General features: G+C 34.2%; 1 protein-coding gene across 1 annotated transcript in view; it reads left to right on the top strand.

The window, feature by feature from the left end:
* LOC131935510 (uncharacterized) overlaps positions 1-22,879 on the top strand; it is a 94,348-nt gene that overhangs the window by 71,113 nt on the left and 356 nt on the right. The window contains exon 8 of the mRNA XM_059291923.1: positions 21,700-21,861. Within this exon, the coding sequence (XP_059147906.1) occupies positions 21,700-21,861 (162 nt within the window). The remainder of the gene's footprint in view (positions 1-21,699; positions 21,862-22,879) is intronic.

Here is a 22,879-nt window from a genome sequence, read left to right as displayed (position 1 = left end):
TCACCCAAATGAGCTGAGCTGTGATTTGTGATTTGACTCTTGAGTTGTTAAGTCACGGTTGGTTGCTCGAGTAGAAGGGACAGACAACCTCCACGTACTAGGGGCAGACAACGTCCACGTAGAAGGGGCGGGTAATTGACTTTTAGAGATTTCAAACTAGTAATCGGGTTTTAACAAAAACATTTTTAGTCAAAGCCTATATAGATATAGTGTCATCTTTAGTTAGAAAGAATTACTAAAATATGAAAAATATAAAAAAAAAATGTATAAAAACCTTATATAAAACAATCTTTTAAATGAATCAAAAATTTAAAAATAAATAAACACGTATTGTTATATATATATAAGACCATGTGCGAACTTCTCTCTTTCTCTTTCTCTCTCTCTTTCTCTCTCTCTCTCTCTATCTCTATATCTCTCTCTCTATCTCTATATATATATATATCTCTGTCTCTCTCTCTCTCTGTCTCTGTCTCTCTGCAACATTTTTAAGCAAAATGTGATCAGTATGTTCAGCGATATATGGATAGCTTAAAGTTACAGAATTTTGTTGGAAAAAATATAGTGGACGTTATAAATATGTAAACTAAATTTTATTTAAAGAAGGAAAATAAAACTAAAGGCATATTCGAATGTAGAAACACATTGCCAACTAAATTGTTTTTGTCGTGACAAGAACGCAATAAACAATGACGTCACATGTCACATGTTTAAACTATGGAAAGAACACAAAACTAATGGCATTATCTTCCAATTGTAGAATATAAAGAAATTAAATATTTCAATCAAATTTGATTTAGATCTATTTATCAAGACGTAAGCTATGACATGTATACAGATTTCTAAGACTAAACTAATAAAACTTACTTTTAAAAACATCGAAATCATTTAAGTCTCTTAATTTTAAGTATCTTAATCAGCGTGTGCATTTAATATGGTGTTGTGTTGACTAATAATGTATATAACTTGGTTTAAATTTTTTTAATAGCTATTGGTAGTCTATGTTATTTTAAATGTGTCGCATTGTTTAGCTATTTAGTTATTTCTTTGTCCTGTCACTAATACATTGTTCAACATGTAGTAAAGCACATAGCGATTTGACCAATTACTTTTATTATAAATACTTTTCTTAAACAAGTACTCCATTAAAATATAAACCTATAGTTCACGTATAACGGGTACCGACGGATAGTTGTTTGTTTAATAAAAGCTTCGGCGCGACCCAAGCTTTAAAAAAAAAAAAATGAGATTTTTTACAGTTTGTGTTTTGTATTAGATTTTAGTACTTACTCTTCGGAAATTAAATTCAGTTTTCAGATATATTTTTCACCGAGAGCAATGCATTTATATTTATGTTTTATCTTATAAGACATTGGATATGTCAATAAAGTCTAAAATTTTCTCGTACATTTGTTGGTTCGATATTTCATTAGCTCGTTTACTAGTGTATTCTTTCGCTTCTACATTCGTTCTTTGTTTGTTTATTTATGTAAGGGGCTGGGGAGTTATTTAATTATTATTTAATTACAAAAAGTTGAATGTCACTTTTTGTGTTCCTTTTGAAGATTGTTGTGGTTTTTATTTAAGTAGTAGGCTACGCTTTTATGGCGCTGATATGATTATGATTTTTAAATAGTTTATAGTTGCTTTATCTTGTTTATATTTTGATGTTATTTATGCAAACTTTGTTTTTGGTGTGTGGATCCACTTTGTTTTATTTCGTTAATGTTAGTTATGGTTGTATCAGGGACTATTTTCTTGTGCGTAGTATTGGTTTTTTGTTCGTGAATGTAGTGTGTGGACAGGGAGGGACATTCTGTGGGAATGTTGAGCCCTGCGTGTTGAAGAGTTTCTGTGTCACATTTCTGTGGTGTATGGACAGTAGCCCGAAATAGGGTGTTTTGTTTAGTCGTGTTTTGTTCCGTTAAGTTGTGTTTTGTTCCGATAAGTTCTGTTTTGTTTTGTATAGGTAGTTTATCCAGATCTACTTTTTTAAAATTTAAATTATTGGTTCCAATTTTCTTGTAAAATAAATTTCATAAATTGTTAAAGCTTTTGTTTTATTTTTAGTAGTTTCTTAGACTAAGGTTAAGAATAAGACTCAACCACTGTCGGTTATACCACGGTTGCATTGACCATATTAGTTAGATAAGACTAGAAGGGTAGATAGTAGTAGCCATCCCCCACCCCTAGCAAGGCTTACATTTATTTTTATTTTCTTGTATACAAAGTATAGAGGAAGTATTGTAATGGTGCTAAAAATGGAAATCAATATTTTCACAAATCTCGTCTTTTTACACATCATTTATTCGGAAAAACACAGGTTTTCAATTTTGTCCGTATATCTGTGTTTTTGAGTATGTGTGTGTGTGTTTGTCTCTCTGTCTGTGTGGATGTGTGTATGAACACGATAACTTTACTACCATTACAGCTAGGTCAATGAATTTTCATGTATAAGTATTATATCCATTTTGTTTTTCTGTATTAAATCTTCAGCGATTTCTAGTAACCTGAACTGGAACTTTTTTTTAAACAGCCTATAAAATGAATACTATTTCAGATAGATTGATGAAACTTTAAATATTAGTAAAAAATCCAATTCTTCGCTTTCGCTCAAATTTTGAGTAATCTCCGTTGACTGGAAGTTGTTTTTTACGCTATTTCCGATTTCTCAAAAAATCGCTCATGTATTTATAAAGAACTAAAAAACCCATATTATTATATACATATTTTTTATGTTCCGTTGGTGCGCAATTATTTTTCTACGAGAATCTGTTATATTTTAAAAAGTGTAAGTAAGTAAACATTGATTCAAACTCATTTCTATATCCCGAGTTGCCATCCTCATGAAGTGAATTTTCCTATTAAACCTGACGAGCTACGCGGCTAGTGAAATAGAATTCTATCCTCCGTAGTGTTATATAAGTATATTCGAGAAAATTTAGGGAAGATCTCCCTCTTTTATTATTTTAATAAACAAAGATCAATAAAGATTACGAAAACCTCATGACGTAACATCTGTCGAAACATTCATAGTTGGAAAAATCATTTTTCCACATTAGCTCTATCGAAAAAAATAACTGTATAACCCTACCTCATAAGCTAATTTCTACCGTAGGAAAATACTATTAATATTAACATAAACACTGTCTTTTTTGAGTGTGTTATTTCGTTCTTTAGTTTGTTTCTTTCTTATTTCGTTCCATTTTTAAAACATGCTTTTAACAAAACGTAAATTATTAACCGCAATGGTTAGAAAAGTTTGTGTTCAAGTTTTTTTTTTTTTAATTGCTTTTGTTTGTTCTCTCATAATGTTATTCTTCCATTCCTTACGTTGATACTTTTTGAATCTTGCGGCTTTTTTTTTTTTACTCTCTCGTATACGAAGTATAGAGGAAGCATTGTAATCGTGAAAAAAATCGAAATCGAGATTTTCACAAATCTAACCGTTTTAAATCTCACTGTGTCGGTCAAAAAAAACCCATAGTTTTGCAATTTTGTTTGTATGTCTGTGTGTGTGTGCGTATGTGTGTGAACATGATAACTTGAGTACCGTTACAGCTAGAATTTTGAAATTTCATATATATGTATTAGATCTATATCAAATTTGTAGTTCTGTGTTTACTTATCAGCGATTTCCGATAAACTGAAGTGGAACTTATTCTACCTATAGTTTTCAAAGGCCTATAACTTATGTACCGTTTCAGGTAGATAAACGAAATTTCATATATAAGTAAAATATCTAATCCTCTGCCGTCAATCAAATGTTAACTAATTTCCGTTGTGCGGAAGTAGTATTTCCCATTTCTTAAAAAAAAGCATATACATTTATGAAGTTCGAATAATAGTCCGCAGCATTATACACATATTTTTTTTTTAATTAACTAGGTGCGCAATTATTTTTTATACAAGTTCGTATTCTATTTTTAAAAGTTTTTAAGGAATTAAAATTTAAAATGCTGTCTAATTCCTAAGTTGCTATCACTCGTAAAAATATTTCGTTCGTTGTTTCATACGTTAGGTAGTTCATACTAACAAAATTCACAACACGTTCATAAATCAGATACGCAACAGCTCTATAATCGATAATTGTTGTGTTTTATAAAAGATATCATAAAATCTGTAACGATTAAGCATCAATTTAGAAAAAAAGGGATATACATGTAGAGGTAGATGACTATACAGATACAGATACAGATACAGATACAGATACAGATACAGATACAGATACAGATACAGATACAGATACAGATACAGATAAAGATACAGATACAGATACATATACATATACAGATACAGATACAGATACAGATACAGATACAGATACAGATACAGATACAGATACAGATACAGATACAGATACAGCTACAGCTACAGCTACAGATACAGATACAGATACAGATACAGATACAGATACAGATACAGATACAGATACAGATACAGATACAGATACAGATACAGATACAGATACAGATACAGATACAGATACAGATACAGATACAGATACAGATACAGATACAGATACAGATACAGATACAGATACAGATACAGATACAGATACAGATACAGATACAGATACAGATACAGATACAGATACAGATACAGATACAGATACAGATACAGATACAGATACAGATACAGATACAGATACAGATACAGATACAGATACAGATACAGATACAGATACAGATACAGATACAGATACAGATACAGATACAGATACAGATACAGATACAGATACAGATACAGATACAGATACAGATACAGATACAGATACAGATACAGATACAGATACAGATACAGATACAGATACAGATACAGATACAGATACAGATACAGATACAGATACAGATACAGATACAGATACAGATACAGATACAGATACAGATACAGATACAGATACAGATACAGATACAGATACAGATACAGATACAGATACAGATACAGATACAGATACAGATACAGATACAGATACAGATACAGATACAGATACAGATACAGATACAGATACAGATACAGATACAGATACAGATACAGATACAGATACAGATACAGATACAGATACAGATACAGATACAGATACAGATACAGATACAGATACAGATACAGATACAGATACAGATACAGATACAGATACAGATACAGATACAGATACAGATACAGATACAGATACAGATACAGATATAGAGACAGAGACAGAGACAGAGACAAAGACAGAGACAAAAACAGAGACAGAGACAGAGACAGAGACAAAAACAGAGACAGAGACAGAGACAGAGACAGAGACAGAGACGTAGAAAGAGACAGAGACAGAGACAGAGACAGAGATAAAGATAAAGATAGAGATAGAGATAGAGATAGAGATAGAGATCGAGATCGAGATCGAGATAGAGATAGAGATAGAGATAGAGATAGAGATAGAGATAGAGATAGAGATAGAGATAGAGATAGAGATAGAGATAGAGATAGAGATAGAGATAGAGTGTTAGAGAAGGGAGAGAGATAGAGATAGAGATAGAGATAGAGATAGAGATAGAGATAGAGATAGAGATAGAGATAGAGATAGAGATAGAGATAGAGATAGAGATAGAGATAGAGATAGAGATAGAGATAGAGATAGAGATAGAGATAGAGATAGAGATAGAGATAGAGATAGAGATAGAGATAGAGATAGAGATAGAGATAGAGATAGAGATAGAGATAGAGATAGAGATAGAGATAGAGATAGAGATAGAGATAGAGATAGAGATAGAGATAGAGATAGAGATAGAGATAGAGATAGAGATAGAGATAGAGATAGAGATAGAGATAGAGATAGAGATAGAGATAGAGATAGAGATAGAGATAGAGATAGAGATAGAGATAGAGATAGAGATAGAGATAGAGATAGAGATAGAGATAGAGATAGAGATAGAGATAGAGATAGAGATAGAGATAGAGATAGAGATAGAGATAGAGATAGAGATAGAGATAGAGATAGAGATAGAGATAGAGATAGAGATAGAGATAGAGATAGAGATAGAGATAGAGATAGAGATAGAGATAGAGATAGAGATAGAGATAGAGATAGAGATAGAGATAGAGATAGAGATAGAGATAGAGATAGAGATAGAGATAGAGATAGAGATAGAGATAGAGATAGAGATAGAGATAGAGATAGAGATAGAGATAGAGATAGAGATAGAGATAGAGATAGAGATAGAGATAGAGATAGAGATAGAGATAGAGATAGAGATAGAGATAGAGATAGAGATAGAGATAGAGATAGAGATAGAGATAGAGATAGAGATAGAGATAGAGATAGAGATAGAGATAGAGATAGAGATAGAGATAGAGATAGAGATAGAGATAGAGATAGAGATAGAGATAGAGATAGAGATAGAGATAGAGATAGAGATAGAGATAGAGATAGAGATAGAGATAGAGATAGAGATAGAGATAGAGATAGAGATAGAGATAGAGATAGAGATAGAGATAGAGATAGAGATAGAGATAGAGATAGAGATAGAGATAGAGATAGAGATAGAGATAGAGATAGAGATAGAGATAGAGATAGAGATAGAGATAGAGATAGAGATAGAGATAGAGATAGAGATAGAGATAGAGATAGAGATAGAGATAGAGATAGAGATAGAGATAGAGATAGAGATAGAGATAGAGATAGAGATAGAGATAGAGATAGAGATAGAGATAGAGATAGAGATAGAGATAGAGATAGAGATAGAGATAGAGATAGAGATAGAGATAGAGATAGAGATAGAGATAGAGATAGAGATAGAGATAGAGATAGAGATAGAGATAGAGATAGAGATAGAGATAGAGATAGAGATAGAGATAGAGATAGAGATAGAGATAGAGATAGAGATAGAGATAGAGATAGAGATAGAGATAGAGATAGAGATAGAGATAGAGATAGAGATAGAGATAGAGATAGAGATAGAGATAGAGATAGAGATAGAGATAGAGAGATAAAGATGAAAGAAAATGAATAGACCGTCAACTTTGATGCTTCAACTATCTCAGGGGTTAAGGGTCGATTTAATGAGCACTGAACTACTTTGCCTCATCTAAGCGTACACTTTTCTATCTCTAGCTCTTAAAACCCTTTATGCCTAAGCTAAGTATATGATGGTTCTCTTTACAATAAAAATAACTATCAGAGGGGTCCATGGGAGGGGGCATAGCACCCTAACCCCATCCCACCACCCTGTGTACGCCACTTCTTAAACAACATAAAGTTTACATTGACTTTTACAATAAACAACAATACAGTTAGTAAATAGCACAACCACATCAGAAGTGATCAACATAAAAAATGCAAAAGAACTGGATTTGCTTTTCTTTACAGGTATTTTTAGACATCAGTGGTTTCGCTTGACTTTGCACCTGCAATCAAACTAACATGAAAAGGTACGATTTTTGTTATAGCCAAAGAGTTAAAAATAGAATGAGAGGGCGAGGTAGTTCTTATCTTACCTGTCAGCTCGTTAATCTAAGAGGCCTCTGGGTCGCAGTTTATAAAATGGAGGGGGTGGGGAAGAGGCTAAAAGGGTAGAAAAAAATCTAAAAGCTTATATTAATTTACAGTATTGATTTATACATATTGAAATCTAGGAAAATAAAATACTACAAAAGTTACTGTACCTTGATTTTGTAACAGTAAAAAAAATATTAAGATACTTACCAGCAAAAAAAAAAAAAAAAACGCTAACCAACCTTTCAATACCTATAAGAGAAGCGCTTTTTGTCAAAGTAAATCGAAATAATTTATACTGGTTTTATGAGTAGTATGTAAAGCAAAGTTCCCCTTCTATGACCTCGGCATTTGTAGGGATAATGTGGGTTTATAGTCTAGGTCTCCAGCAATAGGCTACTCTGTCTACAGTCTCTATTGGTGAGTAGAGGAGTAGATAAAACATTTAAACTTGGAAAAGAAACCACTTGTACTGTAGTGTAGTGTAGTGTAACGTTTAAAAAAAAAACACTAACGAGGGTAGTGACTCTAACACACGTTATATCAACTTTTTCAACATTGTGGGAGGAGGAGAAATTTATTTCCAACGAAGATCGAAATAATTTACACCAATTCGTGAAAAAATAAATGTTTTAAAATATGAAAAGTTGGCTAGATTGGTTTAAGTAGGGTTGAGTTGGTTATGTTGGGTTGAGTTGAGTTGGTTTCGGTTGGGTTGAGTTGGTTAAGGTTGGGTTGAGTTGGTTATGTTGGGTTGAGTTGGTTTATGTTGGGTTGAGTTGGTTAAGGTTTGGTTGAGTTGGTTATGTTGGGTTGAGTTTGTTTATGTTGGGTTGAGTTGGTTAAGGTTGGCTTGTGTTTGTTTCGGTTGGGTTGAGTTGGTTTATGTTGGGTTGAGTTGGTTAAGGTGGGGTTGAGTTGGTTATGTTGGGTTGAGTTGGTTTATGTTGGGTTGAGTTGGTTAAGGTTGGGTTGAGTTGGTTAAGGTTGGGTTGAGTTTGTTTCGGTTGGGTTGAGTTGGTTTATGTTGGGTTGAGTTGGTTTATGTTGTGTTGAGTTGGTTAAGATTGAGTTGAGTTTGTTTCGGTTGGGTTGAGTTGGTTTATGTTGGGTTGAGTTGGTTTAGGTTGGATTGGGTTAGGTTGGGTTGTGTTATGTAGGCTTCAGAGACGTAGCTAGAGGGGGCATGGAGGGTCGGCCGCCCCGGGCGCCTAGACTTAGGAGGGCGCCAAAAGGGGTGGACAAATATTTAAAGCTGATTTAATTCTTCGGGTAGGGGAGAAGCCCATCCCCCGCGTAAGAACGTCTAAGCCGACCCCCCCCCCCCCCCCCCCAACTCAAAAGAAATGTCGTCATCGATACTCTATAATCAAATTACAGCCTAATTCATGTGTCTGATCTAAAAAGTGGTTTGCGTGCAGAGTTTCTTTCATGCAATTCTTCGGGTAGTGGCTAAGCGCGACACCAGTGTTTCTTTCAGACTTTTTCCTCCCCGGAGGGGGGTATTTTTTCTAACCTAAAAAGTGTTTGGAGTGCACAGTTTCCTTCATGCATCTCTTTCTGTAGGGGCGAAGCCCCGCCCAGGTTCTTCCTTTAGTTTGTATGATCTACAAATGCGACCAGTGTTTATTTCAGACTTTTTCCTCCCCGGCGAGGGGTGGGGGTACTTGAATTTTTTGGGGGGGCAGGGGTAGAAGTTTCTGGGAGGGGGCGGACACTGGAAAAAGTATATAATTATATTTCGTTGAATGGGACTGTAGACATGTTTTGGGGTGTGTGTGGGGGGGGGGGCTATCCCCCTCCTCCCAAGTAGAGTTGCCTGAAAGTAACTCTAAATGCGACTTTCGTCATGAATAAGATTAGGTACATGGTTTAGGGATATGCTTTTGACTATATTTTGTATAAATTAAAGTACCGATTCTGGATACAAATTCGTTTTCAATGTCATTTTTCGTTTCCGGTTAAATTGAATTAAGGTGGTGATTTTGGTTTTGGTTTTAGTTTAGAGAAAATAGACAGCACTATCAACCTAGCGCCCGTTGTATCCTTCCCCAACGGGCCATTATTCTCGTTCCTAGATAACAATAATAGGGATAGCAACTCCAGTGCAGCTCAGATATAGATTTTCTTTTAAAAAAATCAATTTTCAAATAAGTATATTTTTTTTGTAATTAGAATAGAATATCGTAGAAAAAAATAAATGCGCACCAAATGTACAGCATATAATCTGTGTATAATAGCGTGGAAAAATAGAACATTATAAAGAAAATCTTGATCAATTTTCAATGAGTTAATTAATCTCTAATAAGTAACATTTGATGTGACAATACACTGTCTTCAAGTCTTGACTATTGTTAATTGTTAAAAATAATTCAGTCCGGTAAAAGTGTTAGAAATTTCGCTCACAAGTTTCCGACTATGATGACAAAGACAATGGAATTGAGTTAAAATTATGAATGTAAAATTATATATATATATATATATATATATATATATATATATATATATATATATATATATATATATATATATATATATATATATATATATATATATATATATATATATATATATAAATGTGTATGTACTTTTTTAAGAAATGAAAAATAGGGTTAAGTACTACTTTCATTCAGCGAAAATAACAAGCTTTTATGTACTACTAGACTTACCCGTCATCCCTTAGATAACTGTGGGTTTCGGGGGTCATCCATAAAAAACATCTCGTCTGTCGCTTATCGTCACAAAAAACCAGACCCCACATTCAAAAAGACGTTTTCTATCTTTTAAAAACACCGATTTCGGCTGAGCATTGGTCTGACCACACTATCCCTTCATTTACTGACGACACAGGTGACTTACTCAATTCTACTTCACCTGCCCAGTGTTCCACCAAGTCTCAGAAACATGTTTTTATCGTTTAAAAAAACTATTCCGGCCGAGCATGTCTCTGACCACACTATGCCTTCATATGCTTAAGACAAACAGATGAATCACTTCATCTGCCCTGTATCCCGTCAAGTTCAAATAGTAAAACTTATCATTCACATATAAAAAAAATTGATAGTCTGTTACGCAAACAATTTAGCTGTCTAGACTCGTGACGTCACTGATGTTTTTGTAGTATAAGTTAATACTATGAGTCTCCTTACGCAACTTGATTTACGCGCATAGATCCTATCTAGATCTAGATCTAAGTCTTGTAACTTTCAAATTAAATTTTATCTTAAATTAGCCTATTGCATAGCTAAACAAACAAAGATTTCTAAAAAATAATAAACGTCTGAAATAGATTCTAGATGTAGAATTTACATTAAGTCTAGATCTAGAATTTACGTTAAGTCTAGTGACCTAGATCAGATCTAGATCTAGATTCATAATTTTTTCTTTCTTCGACAGCTGATCTGAAGATCTAGAGAAATTTATCGTAAGAAAAAAAATGAAAAAGACCGTTGAAAATTGATATAAGTGTTGGAACGTAATAAATACACCAAACGGACGTAGTGTTAAATTTATAGCGGACAGAAAATTTGCTTTAGAACGCATTAAACATTGGAATGGGAACATAATCTTCTTCGATAGAAGCCGCCATTGTTGATGTAAAAAGTAAACAAATCATGTGACGTCTCTAAATCATGTGACGTCTCTATTCAGTTAAAGTAAAGCCACTGTTTGAAACTTTTATAATTAATGTGGTTAATCTACCAATGAATAAATCAATAAATTAATTAATTTCTTTAAATAAATTTGTGATTAGCAGTCTGTCTGAAAACAAAAATTGTTCTCTATCTACATACTATTTTACAGCTCTAAACATAGTGCAGATTCTATCCAGTAGCCAATCAGACAAACAAAGAAAGCAAACATATAAATATTCAAACATGTAAACAAACTTGAGTTTTAGTAGTATAAGATAGATTGCTCTAAAAACAAAACATAAATAAATGTCTTTAAATATTTAATAATACATTCCTATTTATATAATTATAAAGAAAAACGTGGGTAGCTACCTAAATAATATTAGAAGTATCCAATAGATAATATAGTGTCCCAAACCTTTCTTTATAGTTATATAAATAGTTGTTTATTATTATGTGCTTAAAGACATATATTTATTTTCTACTTTTAAGTGCATTATTACATAAAAACGTGTTAATAAAGCATTTTTCATGAAAAAAAATTCTTAATTTTTTTTATAAGCTTTTATTTGACTTTCTTTCACTGTCATTAGTCTGTCTGTCTAGATCGAAACGCCCGAGCAAAATTTCGGGCACTGCTAACAGACAGAGCTGGCACGTGGCTCAAGACATGAAAACGTCTAATTTGACTTAATTGGATGTCCAATTATTTTTTTTATTATTTAAAACTATTTCGCACTATTATACGCACGTTATCATGTTCAATGGCTTTTATATTTAAATTAAAAAAAATTAAAGTACAAAAAAAAATCATTAAAAACGTTTTAATCTCAAGCTTATATGTAATAATGCACGAATGGTAAACAATATGTGTATACTAGTGTGGAATATTATCAGTTCTTCATAAATTTATACGCTTTTTTTTTGAGAAATTTAATATGTATTACATACTTTTACTATTATTTAGGAAGCTACCAAAGCTTTTCTTTGTGGTTATTTAAATAGTAGATTATCACAATTTATTTTAAGAAAATTCTTAATTTTTTTCCGTTTTAGTTTATTATTAAGTAAACGCTTGTAATCAAAACGTTTTATGTTATTTGTTTTAAGTACTCTAAAATGTGTAATGCAGTTCAATAGCATGCCTAAAAACTATTTGGCACATGACAAACACACATATAACAGTGCGGAATAATTTGGTAGTATAGACAGACTAAGATTAAGACTGGGAAAGCAAGTTAAATAAAAGCTTGCATATCTATATCCCGAGTTGCCATTCCACGTAGTGTTATTAAAGAATATTTTAAAGTTTATGGGAGATTACTCCCACTTTATTTATTTCATTTTACAAAGTCAATATTACAGCCGAATGTGTATCCCACGGAGAAGTTTGATCTTCGTAACTGTCGTCGGGCTTTGTGTAGTGTTGGGGGTGCTGTTCATGAAAACCCCGTACGGCACATCATCCAGCTCCCAGCTCTTCACACAGGAAAAGCAGACGGTAAAAAAACTGGAAGACTCCATCGCCGAGGTGAAAAAACTGGCCGACTCCAAGTTCGACTCCCTGCTGGCGTACGTCAAAGAGTGCAGCACTATAAAGAACGGAGACTCTCAACAGCTGCTGGAATCGTTGAAGGAAACCTCGTTGAAAACGTTGAACGATTTCCAGATGAAAATTAACGAGATAAAAACGTACAGAGCCCCAGGTGTCGTGCAGCTTGATGACGTTGACTACAGCGCAGCTCTAGGTAGGTCAACAGGTGTCTACCCCAGTGGCGTCACTAGGGGAGGGCGTGGATGAGGAATGCACCGTGCACCTCCGTTTAAAAGAGCGATACCAAAATAAATGTAACAAAGTTTTCAGAAAGTTCTCAAGATACAAACAGCATAAGTTATAGAGTTACAGAAATCGAAGGGTTTGAAAACAAACTGACGTATAATGTAGAGCATTTTTTGTCAAGTATATTATTTATTTAAAATGGTTAATATAGAATTTAGTTGGGTGGAATTCATGTGTAAGTTATCTCTTAGATGAATGTTTAATACATAGTTACTGTTTGACAATATTTGTTGAATAAATAAATACAAAGAAACTATCTATCTGTAGAGTACTTGAAGGATTTTAACTCTCGATTTGGCAACAACACCTCATTAACCGCTGACCCTGCTGACGTCACAACAATCAAAACATGGTGGGAGGCGGCGGCCATGATGGCCTCGTAAGTTGTGGTTTTCTTGAGTGAACATCCTATTGTCTAAAATTATATTTATAACGTGTATTTACATAGAGAAGTAAAGTAGTCTAACTTCATATAGCTGTTTTCTAAAACAAAACTTCTGCTTTGTTATTTATATCAGCTTATTGATTTTAAAGCGGGTTGGCCAGCGCAACAAGTTGATATCGTGTGCGCCATTAGATTTTATGACACTATATAGACAAGCTGTTCTCGACTATGCTTTGCTCCAGGCATTTATAGATTTATAGCCAAATCATAATTTTTATAATAACGGAGACATATATGTGAATTCAAATTAAAAGAAAATAAACATAAATACACAAAGGTAAACTAAAAGAAGCCACACATACAATTTACTTAGTTCTAAATATAGCTACAAATCACTGCCATTCCAAAAAAATATATATATATGCATTTAAGTTACATGTTTTATACAGAAAACCAATTACTTAACACCCTTCACTTTCCCACATGTGAAAATATTAACTAAAAGTGATACATTGGAGTCTAAATTGCACTCTTTTCTTCTTGGTCTTCTTGGTCATGAAGACCCACTGATGTAATAGTTATTTTACAGAATTTTTTTACATTATAATTGATGACGTTACTATTTTTTGTGCTCTGTTTCTTTTATTGTTTTATAACATTCGATTGTATCGATGCTTTGTAGATACTTGGTCTATGTTCTATGATATTGTGCTATATGATTTATGACAATGTATTGTTAAAGCTACATGAACCCACCACCGAGATACCAGTGTAAAAATCTGGTTAAGTTTGGAAACTGGCCAGTTTGTCAGGATGTGCCTTACGTGGTTAAAGCCCCTTGTCTGGTGTTTTCTTTTGGGTAGGTGATAATATTTATTGTTGGTGTTAATGCTAACAATTCAAGTTGGTGTAGGTGCTACTATATCAAGTTGGTGTAGTTGCTAGTTATCAAGTTGGTGTAGGTGCTAGTATATCAAGTTGGTGTAGGTGCTAGTATATCAAGTTGGTGTAGGTGCTAGTATATCAAGTTGGTGCAATTGTAACGATAAAATGATTAGACCCAATTCTATCAGTTTTCTTTTACCTCCGTTGTTATTTTTGTTTTACGTTTGTTTTTGTTGTTTACAGTGCCTGTAATTTACCATGTTTTTCATTACTGTTCTTACAATTTCCTTTGTTATCGATCTTGTTCTAATACTTCGCCGTTAATTGTGATAGGATCGCTAACGACTTTAGATTCGATGACGCACTGGGCGCACTTGGTTGTAACGTCAGCTCATTTGATCCAAGGTATGTACACTTGCTTTGTTAGACGCTTATAATGAGGTTATACATTTAAAAATGAGACATATACAATTTTTTCATACTGTGAGGATGGAGGTAAAAGAAGAGGAACCCACCACCCAGTTGTGAGGGTGGGGATTGAGAAGATGAAACTCGGCCTGGTATAGTTTTGTGAAATCACCACAAACAAGTCCAATTCAAGATATACTATATTTTTTATTCACACAAATCACTTTCCTACTTCTACCTAACTAGTCTATACTATATACTGTCTACTAATACTACACACTCTTATCTACTGCACACTTCCTTGACCGTCCCTAACACACTATCTACCCAGTGCCGGCGCTAGGTTATTTAGCGCCCTAGGCAAAACTTATTAAAAGCGCCCCCCGCAATTTTTTTCGTGCCCCCGTATTATCAGAGGCGTAGCGATTTCCCCCCCCCCCCCTGCCCCCTCAAACTTTCGATTTGCACCCCCCCCCCTCAAATTTTCAATTTGTTTTTCCAACCCATTTTGGGCCCCCCCCCCCCTACGGATAGCGCCCTAGGCTACCGCCTAGTTCGCTTTATAGGTAGCGCCAGCCCTGTATCTACCTCTTACTTTTACATCTTTACCCTAGCGCTTCCTATCAACGTCTGCTCTTTGCTGCTACGTAACACCGTCTGCCCTCTCCCCAAGCTTCAGTGGTCAGCTGACCGTCCAACGTGACCGGTCAGCACCTGTATTTCCATTGGTCTGTTTAACTAACTAAGTTATAGTCTGTTTCTACCATCTACTTAACTTCTAACCTAAACTAGCGTCATCACACATACCATTGCTCAGTGTATAGCTCTCAATAAAAAATGTATTGTGTTGACTTAAAACTTCAAATTTAAACATACAAGATGGTGTTTAACAAACAAAAATAATGACATTATTTTTTTTCACATATGACACATTTAAAAAATTAAAACTATAAAATCACAATGTTTAAAATATTAACTATGAAATTCTCTTAAATCAAAATTACTTGGGATAAAAAGAGGCCGTTATTAGTAAAACGTTTGAGTGTTGTTAAATTATTCTGGTAAATCTGGCTTTATATAAGCACTTCCCAACAAAAATATTCGAAAAATGTCAGATTTTTAAAAAAAATTAGCTACAAACATGCTACATGGAGTTAGAGTATACATGAGAACACAATCGTATGTAACTAATATTACAAAACCACAATACTTATACAAGTCAAAGCAGACTGATGGTTTGCCTTCAGCCTGAACTAGTTCCTTATGGGATTTGGGTGAAACAACAGCCATTCTTCTGCATCCTTCTTTTATCTTATCCATGATTCGTGCTACGTTCCCAGGTGGATGCATTTCATTTGGCTTAAATCAATAAGGCATACGTTGTCAGTCGCTAATAAACATCTCGGGCACGTGATCTGAGATGGATTATGAGCTTCTGTGAGATGGTGGTGTTGAATAATATTATGTCATGGCCAATTTACCTGGAGCCCGCGGAATGTTTCCTATCTGGCAATTCTGGCGTTAAGGCTTTTGTTCCGTCGAGGAGACGTAATAGAAGGAGCTCCAACATTTTTTATCAGGTTCTCTACACTGCCAGACTTCGTTGGAACTGCTTTCTTGTTGTGACACAGATATACAGGCTCAAGAATTTGATTCTCATTAGTCTCGACATAGTGAACTCCAACGAACTGGCAACTTGTGGACTGAAACAGTCTCACGAAGATGTTGGTTTGAACCACTACATGTTGGTCGCTTTTTTATCAGTCGGTTCTCACCAGGCTTTACTTCCCCCCTCACCAGCCGCGGGACATCGTCCTACCGTCTGGTACCCAGCTTGAACTGCTTTCTTGTAGTAGTTTTGAAGGTGTTTTTACCTATTTGAACAAGTTATTGAGAGTATATTCAGAAATATGCATTATAGCTTTGAGAGTAATTAAAAGAACTGAAACAATTTAGACAATTCTTAATACCTGCGTCGGACATTAAATTGTTCTGCCCAGCGAGTCACCACGTTTACACCGGGAAGAGATACCAATTTTCTCTAGGATGATTGGTGAAAGTAATGCAGCTTCACCATATGCAGGTACATGTGCAGAAGATGCAGGTGCAGGTACTGTAGGTACATCTACTTCAGGTATTGAAGTCCCTAGTGATGTGCATCAATCATAGCATATTTGGCAGCTTACACTTTAGCTAATTGTTGTTTTTAAAACTGTAGAGGGGATGGAAGCAGGCGTTGTTACTGGAATAGCAATATAAACAAAAAGTGATCGTATTGTTCATCTGTAAAAATAGTAGGGAAGATAACGTTTTTTTTTTATCTTCCTCTTTCACCAACAATCTACAGGCATTTTTAATGAGAGCCATTTTCCTATTAATTATATATTTTTCTTGACACGCTTGCCTTCTCCAAATGCAATTTTACAGTTATATAGATATTTAGTTAAAACTAGACTACCCTTCATCCTTCGGAAAACTGTGGGTTTTGGAGATCATCCATAAATGACACCACGTCTGTCACTTATCGTGAACTCTAAACCTATCCAACTCTACTTCACCTGCTCAGTGTCCCGCCAAGTCTCAGACAACATGTTTTTATTGTTAAAAATTATTTCGACCGAGCATGGCTCTGACCACACTATCTCTTTATATGCTGAGAACACAGAAACATGTGAACTCTGCTTCAACTGCCCTGTATCCCGCCAAGTTCCGATAGACAACTTTATCATTAACATATTTTAAAAAAATGAATATAAAAACGTATCATTGACACGGTTTGTCTCAAACCCGTGCCACCCGCATGACAAACTGTTACACTATCATCTTAGCTATCTAGGCTCTTAAGAGCAGTGACATATTTATTTGTATATTTTTCTTTTAATCAGCGTAAGCAAGTTCATTTACGCGAATAGGCCAAAATATTACATCAAATTGAATTTTATTCCATAGCTAAACAAACAAAGATTTTTATAAAATAAATAAAGCATGAAATAGTTAGTATATCTAGATATTGCTAGATCTAGATTCTAGATGTAGAATTTCCGTTAAGTCTAGCTGTAGAATTTACTTTAAGTCTAGTTTTTCCGTAGTTCTTGATTCTAGTTCTAGAATCTACAGAAATCCCATATTATTTAATTAGATGATCCTTGAAGCTAAAAAGCAAAGATTTATAAAAAAAATATTTAAGGACTAACATAGTTTAATAATGAAACTCAATAATTTATTTCTTTTTTATAATTGATTTAATTTTTAACTAATTAATTTTGGTTTTACCTAGATTCTAGATTTTAGATCTAGGATTGACTTTCCATTCCTCCGAAAACGTATCTGTGGTTCTAGATAAATGTATTGTATACTCAAATTAGAAGAACTTTTAAAAATTGATAATAGTGTTGGAACCTAGTAAAAATAGCTAACGGACGTATCGTTAAAGGTATAGCCGACAGAAAATTAACTTTATAATGCGTTAAAGTTTTGAATGGGCAATAAAATCTTCGATGGAAGACGCCATTATTGTTATAAAAAGTAAATAAATCATGTGAAGTCACTATAAGTAAAAACATTGTTCTGAACATAAATAATTAAATTGGTCTATCCACAAATGAATATATCAATAAGTTTATTAACGTCTTTAAATAAATTTGTGATTAACTGTTTGGTAAAAAAGAACATTTTTCTCTAACTAAATACTATTTTACAGCTCTACAATAGTTCAGTAAACGTAAACGTGAACGTGAACGTGTTGCAGTGCACAGAAAGTAGTAACGCCGCAGTATTTTAATACATATGGAAAGTTTCTTTCTTTTATGACAAAACGGTACAAAGGCTTAATGATTTGATATTTTATTGTGAAAAGGAGGGTTGTATAGGGCATTTTGAGGTTCCTCTTATAGAAAACAGTAAAAGACATTGAGTAATAAAATACGTGTTGTATATTGTTGCAGGTTTTAGGTACATTTTTTTTTATTTAAGAAGAAAGTATGTATAGAACAGGTAATTATTAATACTAATAGTTTCCCTGTCTGTGTATCTATCTATCTGTCTATCTATCTATCTATGTATCTGACAAGAACGCTCTAGAGAAAACAAGCAAATTAAAAACTTTCACAGTAAAACGGAAGCGAAATATGACGTCACATTTAGCATATAGTAGGGAAAAGTATCAAGCTTGGAGAGTGCACACAGTAATATGACGTCATTGATTCTCGAGTAAACATTGAATTAAAAAGCCAATTTTGTCTTATCTTAAAAGTGATTTGCGTGAAGAGTTTCTTTCATACAATTCTTCGGGTAGGCGCGAAGCCCATTCCCCACGTAAGAACGTCTACGCCGACCCCCCCCCCCCTTCCCAACTCAAAAGAAATGTCGTCATTGATACTCTATAAAAAAATTACAGCCTAATTCATGTGTCTAATCTGAAAAGTGTTTTGCGTGCACAGTTTCTTTCATGCATCTTTTACGGTAGGGGCGAAGCCCCTCCCAGGTTCTTTCTTTAGTTTATATGATCTACAAATGCGACCAGTGTTTCTTTCAGACTTATTCCTCCGTGGAGAGAGGTGGGGGTACTTGACATTTTCGGGTTCGGGGGTTGAATTTTCTGGGATGGTGCGGACACTGGAAAAAAGTATATAATTACATTTAGTTGAATGGGACGGTAGATGTACTTTGAGGTGTGTGTGTGTGGAGGAGGGGGGAGGGGGGGGGGCAAGTAGAAACGCCTAAAAGAAACTCTAAATGCGACTTTCCCCTCATGGGGTGGTTTTTTTTTTTAATTTATTTATTTATAACGGTAACATTAGTATCAAGGTGCAGTAACTACGTGGAGATCAAGAATAAATCCGAATAAAGTACCGATTCTCATTTTCCGTTTCCGGTTAAATTGAATTAAGGTGGTGATTTTAGTTTAGGTTTTAGTTTAGAGAAAATAGACAGCACTATTAACCTAGCGCCCGTTGTATCCTTCCTCAACGGGCCATTTTTCTCGTGAATCAATAACTACTGTGTATTATATACCTTACTATCTAAGTGATATTCGCAGAAAAACTATTAAGAAACCAGATTAAGTTATGTTTGTTAGCCGCTCGTTTTACATTCATACAATGTCTACCAGTACTTAAATCGTAATATACAGAAGTTTTTTGCCTACTACACATCCTTGTGTACAGCACTTGAGGCTAGATATGATCCTCATCACTTGATGGTACTTAAAAATCCGATGAGCCATAGATTACTAAAGGTCATTCAACCGTGAATAACACATCCGTGTAAAGTACTACGTTTTCGTACCGCGACTAAGTGAATACTTATCAGTTATCCCTTCTAGTATTTACATTAGTTGATACATTCTTCAAACTGTTCATTACGCATTGTTTCAGCTCAGTATACCAAGTTTTACACATTATTTAACCGTGTTCCAATTAAAATTGTTTCAAATAAAACCGCAATGAATAATCTTTAAAAAATAAAATTAAAGACGATATGCAAATAACGTAAACAAACACAGCCAATGGATTGTTGTGTTTATGTAGTTGCAACCTATGATGAATTGTTTTGATTTACTGTACTGTAATATGATTGGTCAAACGTATCCCTAAATCTATCCTCATTCATTATTATTACGCTCAAACCCTTATTGAAATTTGACCTCAACTAGAACACGACGTTTATCCCACATTGTTTTAAAACAAAAACAAGGGTCACTTCACCAACGTGTACACGAGGGTTGGCCAATATATTAAGGCACAGTTTATTGTCTAGGCGTAGAGAGTTTGACTGCTAATCCTCAAGTCTAGAGTTTGAATCCCGGTTCAAGTCAGTAGACCGTCCCTGAGTCCACCCAACTCTGATGAGTACCTAACTCACGTTAAAGAAAGTAAAGGCGGCTGGGCATAATGCTGACCACACGATCCCTTCATATGCCGAGGTGACAATAACAAGTGAACTCTACTTCACTTTCCCTATAGACCGTCAAGTTTGAAAGGGAACTTTACTTTTATTGTGCCTCACGGGCAATAAAATATGTAATACAAAATTAAATATTTCAAATGTTTGAGGTCAAAATTTCACTTTAACCGAAAAAATGTGTATCCTGTTTCACATTTTGTGTCACAGTTTATTGTCATCACGTTTATATGTACATGAAAGTTTTAAAACAATTAAGTCCAGCAGAACTTATATCTTTTGAGCACTCTGAAATACCGTAACGTACTACCTCCAGTCTCTGGAAATTACTTAAAATGTAACAGAATCAAGTTAGATCTACTTAAATCTTATACCTATGTATAGAATTTCGTTCACTTACATGAAATGGGAAGTTAAGATTATCAGCTTAGGTTTATTCATTATTTTTCGGTCGGATTGTAGGAACGAATGGGGTGATACAATTGCTAAATGTGATACAATTTAGAGGTTACATTAGTTAGTGTCCGATATCATGTACAAGACACTAACAAATCAACGGTGTAATGAGTAAAGCGAGTTAATTAGAGGGTATACACTAGCGAGAAATACTAAAGTGTTAACGGAAGGTGGTGCGGGTCGAAACCCTGAATCACAGCACCGACTGACACCCGAACTATTATTCGTCGTGTAGAAATTACATTTACATTTTTTTTAAATATAGACGTTAGGATTGGGGTTTTTTATGTAAAGAGTTGGGACTTGGGTTTAAAATAAAAATCAACTTTTTGTTTGGTTCTATGATTGTTGGTAGTTGTTTTCATTCATAGATCCATTTACTATTTTATTCTTTACATTAACCTTACACGTTAGTTATAGTTATAGAAAAACTGTTTTGATGTTTTACGCTCAGCATGAATAAGGAGACCCACGTACGAAGCCCGAATGTGACCTTCTATCATATGGGGCTTGGGACCGTTAACACTAACGGGTTCACCCCCAACAAGGATGGATATGTTCGAAATGCTCAAACCTGGCAGATACGAACCTTGAAGGGTTTTACTAAACAATTGGGGCTAGAGAACGTAAGTTATCTTATTTGCCAGCTTTTGCTTTTAGTTTTACATATCATTTAATTTGTTAACCCTATAAAAAATAAAACCACTCTCCCCAGCGTGTGATAGACGTCCTGAAATTTGACATCGAATCCTACGAGTGGCAAGTCTTAGATAACATCATAGAGACGGACATGTTAAAGTACGTGCGGCATTTGTTTATCGAGTACCACTTGTTTCCGTCTAGACCTGCTAAGGAGGACTATGTCTTGTATTACAAGGTAAACTTATAAATAATTAATTAAGCTTATATATGTTCAATAGGCTTAAAAAGCTGGTTCCATGTCTCTAAATAGTTGTTGCCAGAAAGCAAGTTTTTCAACCAAAAATTGAATATTTTATAACGTGTGTAATAACTATAAATGACTTCCAATTTTATTAAGGCTAGAAATAGTTAAACAAATGATAACTAATACTATAATAATTATTTAGCATACACTTTTTTTAATTTGATTACTAGAGTCTTTGTGTTGTGTTGATAAGGGACGCTATTTTATTTAATGTATTAGGATATACCCGATTGATTACCATTGTGTATTTTATCATGGAAAACAATGTTGTGACATTCATTGCTTTACCTTTTCCTGGCCACTCCGCTTGACTTCAAGGAGAGGTTAAGGGTGGTTTCTAAATAATACAAAACGGCTTGTCAAATGGCTTATATTTAATTTAAAAAAAATTAAAATGGGTGTAATTGATTGTTCACATACAGATTTACTTTTTCAAATTGTAACTATTATTAAATCGCTTACAATATTTAGTAAAGTTTTAAAAACTAATTTAGTGTGATTATAATAGACTTTTTCAGAGTTTCTTCCAGGCATTTCTTTCTTTAGTTATTTAAATAGTATTGTATAATTTATATTCTACTTTTTATCTATATATATAATTCTCTTCTGGGATCAGTTAGAAAACAAGCTGCAAGCGCGCCTTTGCAGTCCCCTCTCTTCCTCTCTATCACTATCACTACCACCCCCAACCCACCCCCACATGATCTGCTGAGCGGTGTTCACTCTGTTTACATTTTACAATCATAGAGACGGGTTTAGTGACGGCTATTAGGGGCAGATAATTTAGTTTGAAACGATTTTAAACTTAGAGGAGGTAACTAAGAGGAGGCTGCTTTCACGTGGGGGGGGGGGGTAGTGTTTTTAAGCAAATATTTTCAATGGCAGCATTGGTACTGTCGAATTCACAAATTATAAATTACTGAAAAGTAGAAAAAAAAACAACTAAATA

Source organism: Physella acuta, unplaced genomic scaffold (genome assembly GCF_028476545.2).
Source record: "Physella acuta isolate Inbredline_101_S28 unplaced genomic scaffold, ASM2847654v3 ptg000146l, whole genome shotgun sequence".
NCBI lineage: Eukaryota > Metazoa > Mollusca > Gastropoda > Physidae > Physella > Physella acuta.
This window is presented reverse-complemented; position numbering and strand designations above follow the sequence as displayed.